Genomic DNA, 5,651 nt, shown 5'->3' on the forward strand with positions numbered 1-5,651 from the left:
AGTAAGACAACTCTTTACTTCGATAACCTAGTTTATTCTGTCCTAGTCATGTTTTACAATACATTCACCTGGCTCGCGCTTACTGCTGCCTCAGCGAGTTTACAATTATCGCTATGTAACACTAATAACTAATAACCACAATATACAGGGTGTCTGCCACATACTGCACCAGTATTGGACGACCATTGAAGATGACATTTAACCGTATCACCAGAGTCAACCACATGATGAAAATAAAACCTAAGCAGGAAGGACTATGAGAAGGACATTGCTAGACTTCAGCTACTGGAATATTTGGTGACCAGAGGAAGACGATGTGTTAAGTCATAGACAGGGCAATGTATGATTGTGACAAACATTTTTGTGCGAACAATGACGCAATATAAGTCGCAACATCAGAGCTACTTATATTAGAGTTAACTGGTGCATATTTAACGGCTACCCAAGGTTTCAAATGTGTTATGTTAATTTAAGGGTTACTTTAATGATTAGGATTACTATAATTTTTAGGTACGACGAAGCGATGACGGAAAATGGAGAAAGTAAGCTTTTTAGAAAATATATTATAAAAAAATTAAAATTAAAGTCAAAATTTTCGCTTACTCCATTTTTCTAATAATATTATAATATAAGGCTAGCGATAACTTAGATTAAAAATTAGAATTGTCAAATGTAGGAATTACCTCTCTTGGTTTAAACTGGAGGACCAGTTTCATGGAGGAGGGGCAAATGTCACTAAGGATAATAAATCAAATTTATTACTTGAGCGGAAACATTAAAATTGTGGAATGCGGTCAGAGTGCAACTGCAATTATGATGCATTTGCTGAATTGCGAAATAATGTGGAATGTTTTCCAAGTACCGAGGGTCGAAAGGTCGTCACGAGTTGTCGGCTAGACGAGGCCAGGTCTGGGAATTTTGATTGGTGGAACCAGTGTCTGGAATGCTATAAAAAGGAGGTTGTACCCTAGAGAGGGGTTCAGTCTAGTTCTTTCCAGTCAGTCCAGTTTTTCTGTGCACCACGTTAGTGACCGAACCGCAAATGTCAATTAGAGATGTCTAATTGACATGTAACGATCAAGTAAAGTTAATCGTGAACGCGCTCCTCGTGAAACTAGCATTCTCCGTGTCACAGCTAGAGTTTCCTACAGGTGTGCCCACCAAACGGTCAGTATTTTCTTTGATTTCTAAATTGTTTGATCCCCTTGGATTACTGGCGCCTGTTACCATTAGGGCTAAGATTCTTATGCAAAAATTATGGGAACTTAAGCTACAATGGGATGATCCATTGCCTGAAGATAAGGTCACTGTCTGGCGGACTTGCTGACGGATTTGCTGCTCAATTATTAACTTTCGAAAATATAAAAATTCCACGTCATGTTTTGCTTGATAACCGAATTCATATTGAGTTGCATGGTTTTTCCGATGCATCCCAATTAGCTTATGCTGCTTGTATATATGTAAAATCATCCGATGCTTTAGGTAATCATTGTTGTTCTTTATTTACATCCAAAACTCGTGTGGCTCCTTTGAAAACCATTTCATTGCCTCGTCTGGGGTTGTGTGCAGCTGTTTTACTATCTCAGCTTTATATGATGGTGAAAGAGTCCGTAAGATTTTCATGCAAAAATGTATTCTTGTGGTCAGACAGCACTATAGTCTTATCATGGCTAGACTCTTCTCCAAATACTTGGCAAGTATTTGTAGCTAATCGAGTATGTATTAAACTGTAATTTTAACTGTTTTTAACATTTTCAAAAATGTGTTTTTTTTATGAAAATCGATTTAATTCAATTTTTATAGTGTTCTACAATAGATCTACTTTATTAAAATTGTCATTTTGACTAATTTTTTCAAATTTCAAAATTTTTGAAAAATTTAAATTAATTGCAATTAATTTTTAAAGTGTTCTGCAATCATTCAGCGCCATTAAAACAGCCATTTTAACTGTTTTTAACATTTTGAAAAATTCAAAAAGTGTGTTTTTTTGATAAAAATTAATTCTATTTTTAAAGTCATCTACAATTGATTTGCACAATTAAAACTGTCATTTTGACTGTTTTTTTTTTTTAAATTTTGAAAAATTTTAAAATCATTTTAAAACTAATTTAAACATCTTCAGAACGGTTATTTTTTACGGAAACGAAACGTGTTTAGGCATTGTTTTGAGTGGAACGAGAAAACGTAATTTTTCAATTGAGGCAGTGGTTTTTTTAGAAAAGAGGGAATTTTTGGGAAATTTTAAAATTTGAAATTAATAAATGTTTGATTTGTTTTTGTAGAAATAGACGACTAGCATCATGAACAACGGCAACAACGACAGAACCACAGTTCCTTCGGCAACTTAGGGTGATGCTCGAGCGGTTCGATTGGGAGCGCCGCATCCTGCGAGTGGCCTTGGAGCGATTTGATTGGGATCGTCGTCGAGAACTCCAGGTAGTATTACATCGGATGGAAGAGTTGCCGCGTGAGTTGCATGTTTTGCTTACGCCTCTCGATTATGTGGGATTGATGAGGGAATTGCGCGTGGTACTGGAACGGTGCGTCGAAAGACCGCGTCAACTACGCGTAATTCTAAATCGTGCGGATGTGTTGTCCAATTCATCGGTTCGACCGCTTTCTTTTCAAAATAATGATGACAACAATGTAATTTTATTAATTGACGATGACGACGTCGTGACAGCAACGGAACCGATTTTGGTTGACGCGTCTGTACCATCATCGCCACCACCACCACCATCTCCTGTCGAGTATATTGTTGTTACACCTGATTTACCAGTTTTGTCCCCAGTTTCGTCAGCAACGTCGTCGTCACAAGGTTCTTCTGCGTCTCCTGTTTTTGCAGCGGATTTTGATCTGCTCTCCCCCCTTTACCTTTGTCGCCACCTTTTTTACCGGCTTTGCACATACCAACACCGGCGGAACAACGACGGGAACGTGTTCACGCTCACGATCCAATCACACGAACTTACAGACAAGCCATAACTGTGGGCACGCGTTTCGATGCCAAGTCCCGTGTTGCAGTTTACAATGTGGGCGATTTAACAAAACGGTGTTTGTTGTGTTTAGCCGTGGGCTTTGAACAAGAAAAATCTGTCGGCAAAGAGTTTTGCTGTAAGAGTGGCGATGTTGTGTTACCGCCGTTGGGTTCATGTCCCCGCGAGATGTTTGAACGTCCGTACAATAAACAGTTTATTTGCTATGGCATCGTTCAAATCGACTGTTCCTACCGATGTTCATCCGGAAGGAGTGAGTGGTCATTGGTGTTTTACGATTTGCGGACAGATTTACCACTATACTCACGCCATTCCGGTTCGTCTTTTTGCAGCAGACAATAGTAATGGTCAAGTAACGGTAAATAATAGCCAGCAGGTTAGGGACGACACCATTACTCTCAAACTTAATCAGTATTATTTCGTTGACTCGAATAATGCTGTCAATCGAAGGGTGGAATTTTTGGGTGACCGCATCGCACCCCTAACTATACGTAACATTGAAACGATGTTGCGTCGGGTCAATCCGATAATTCAAAGTTACCAAACCATCATTGAGGTAATTCAACGTAAACAGGCGGCCGCGACCTCTCCCGAGGAAAGAAACGCCATTCTCGACAGTTTAGTGATCGGATTTAGGGACAATATTAATCGCGAGGTAAGAAACTACAGTTTGCCCGCGTGCGACTCTGAAATTGCGGCCGTTTTTGTCAACGAACCACCCTTCGAGGTTGATTTGTGCATCTACCCACGCGACGGCCGGGGTAGACACGAACTTAAAAACCTCAATAAATGGGCCGACCCCATGGTGTACCCGATCCTGTTTCCGAATGGGGAATTTGGCTTTGATAAAGAGATCCATCACGTTCGGAACGTGACGAAGACAATCACTTTTCGCGAATTCTATCGCTATCGTCTACAGATACGCGATACGAATCGCTTACAAAGACCGCCTACCACCATCCAAAACCCAACCCAACAACAAAGTGAGTCTTCGAACCGTCACCGCTCGATCTCGCCTATCCGTGAATTAAATGAATTTACAATTTTGCATAATGGCTGCAAATTGCTTCAATAGTACGTAGTGGACGCTTATGTCAAAGTGGAGGCGAACGAGTTTTGGTAACATAAAACCCACCAGCTATTTAGATGGCGAGCCAGCTATGGTAATTTGTTAAGGTACTTGGAGACAAGGGCAAACGCAGCTGGTACGGATTATCGAGTTGGGTCAATTTTCATTTTGCCTGCGTCGTCGAGACGTGGGATGCGTTTCACGAATCGCCAGTACCTCGATGCGATTAATGTAATAGCAAGACATTGCAAGCCGGATCTCTTTATCACGTTTACGACGAACCCGAATTGGCCAGAGATCCAAAACAACCTCGCTTACAAACAGAAATGGCCAAACCGTCCTGATTTGGTTTGTCGCGCATTCCACATTAGATTAACCGAGTTTATGGGCGATATCGTCAAGAAACAATTGTACGGTACCGTCCATAACTATTTATATACGAGAGAATTTCAGAAACGAGTCTTGCCTCATGCTCACATTTTGGTGACGTTTTCACCGCGCGACAAACTTCACAGCCGTGAGCGCGTCGACGATGTCGTTTCAGCCGAGATACCGGACTATCAAGTCGAACCGATTTTGTATAGAACGGTAGCCGACTTTTATCTGCATACAAAGTGTAGAGGACCGACCCGCGACCCAAACGTTACCTGTTTGAGAGCGGACGGTACCTGCAAAAAGTATTTTCCAAAGGCCCTACGGGAGGTCACTAATTTAAACTATAACGCTTCAACGGTCAAAAATGGACACCCTGAATATCGTCGACGTCGCAACAATCACATGATCATTTCGAACAACATTACGTACACCAATGCCGATATCGTGCCTTACAATCGTTACGCGGCACTCAAATATCAGAGTCACATCAATTTTGAGTGCGTCGGATCCTTGGCATCCGTCAAATATCTGTAGAAATACGTAACGAAGGGTGAGGACATGTGTCGCATGGAAGCGAAAAATGAAGTCCATCGCACTATAAATTGGGACGAGATTAGTAATGACCTAGACTGTAGGTATGTGAGTTCAATGTTCAATGGAGGCGTGTTGGCGCCTGTTCCAATTTAAGATGAGCGATCGAAGTCATTTGGTTGTATGTCTGCCTGTTCACCTTGAGGGCCAACAGACCATCGAGTACGAGGAGGACGAGGACGCGGCAGATTTTGCTACGCGCCACCATCGACACCAAACTCACGGCTTACTTTAAGCTAAACCAGATGGAGGGAGCGCCACGTGATTTATTTTATAGGGAAATCCCGGAAAATTACACGTGGAACGCAAAGCGCGGTCAATGGCAATCACGTGTTTATAATCGTAATGTGGTTGGCGTTGTCGTCATTCAACGCACAACAATGAATTGTACTGTTTGCGTACACTGTTGCAACATGTGCGTGGCTGCCGATCATTTGTCGAACTGCGCACTGTCCGTGCATTTGATTCGGACAGTGGTCAAACACAGACAGGTGGTGAAACTATCGTGTGCGACACGTATCGTGAAGCGTGTGTGCGTCGCGGTCTTTTCGCAAACACTGATATATTTGACCGTGCGATGCAACAAGCTTCAACGCGTGCGGCACCATATCGTTTACGTA

At 41.8% G+C, this 5,651-nt stretch overlaps 2 protein-coding genes across 2 annotated transcripts; both read left to right on the top strand.

Moving 5' to 3' along the window:
- Window positions 1-3,201: 3,201 nt before the first annotated feature.
- LOC145731948 (uncharacterized) lies at window positions 3,202-4,071 on the top strand. The gene has a single exon (XM_081983943.1). It carries the CDS (start codon window positions 3,202-3,204, stop codon window positions 4,069-4,071), a length of 870 nt encoding a protein of 289 aa, XP_081840069.1.
- A 186-nt stretch (window positions 4,072-4,257) lies between these two features.
- Window positions 4,258-4,974, top strand: LOC145731949 (uncharacterized). Its single transcript, XM_081983944.1, has one exon. It carries the CDS (start codon window positions 4,258-4,260, stop codon window positions 4,972-4,974), a length of 717 nt encoding a protein of 238 aa, XP_081840070.1.
- Window positions 4,975-5,651: the final 677 nt, after the last annotated feature.

This window comes from Ips typographus, linkage group LG7, assembly GCF_016097725.1.
Source record: "Ips typographus isolate SLU linkage group LG7, UJ_Ityp_2.0, whole genome shotgun sequence".
NCBI lineage: Eukaryota > Metazoa > Arthropoda > Insecta > Coleoptera > Curculionidae > Ips > Ips typographus.

Bases quoted from the DNA above. Each gene is read 5' to 3' on its own strand.
- LOC145731949 (XM_081983944.1), top strand. From the start codon at position 4,258: ATGCGTTTCACGAATCGCCAGTACCTCGATGCGATTAATGTAATAGCA.
- LOC145731948 (XM_081983943.1), top strand. From the start codon at position 3,202: ATGGCATCGTTCAAATCGACTGTTCCTACCGATGTTCATCCGGAAGGA.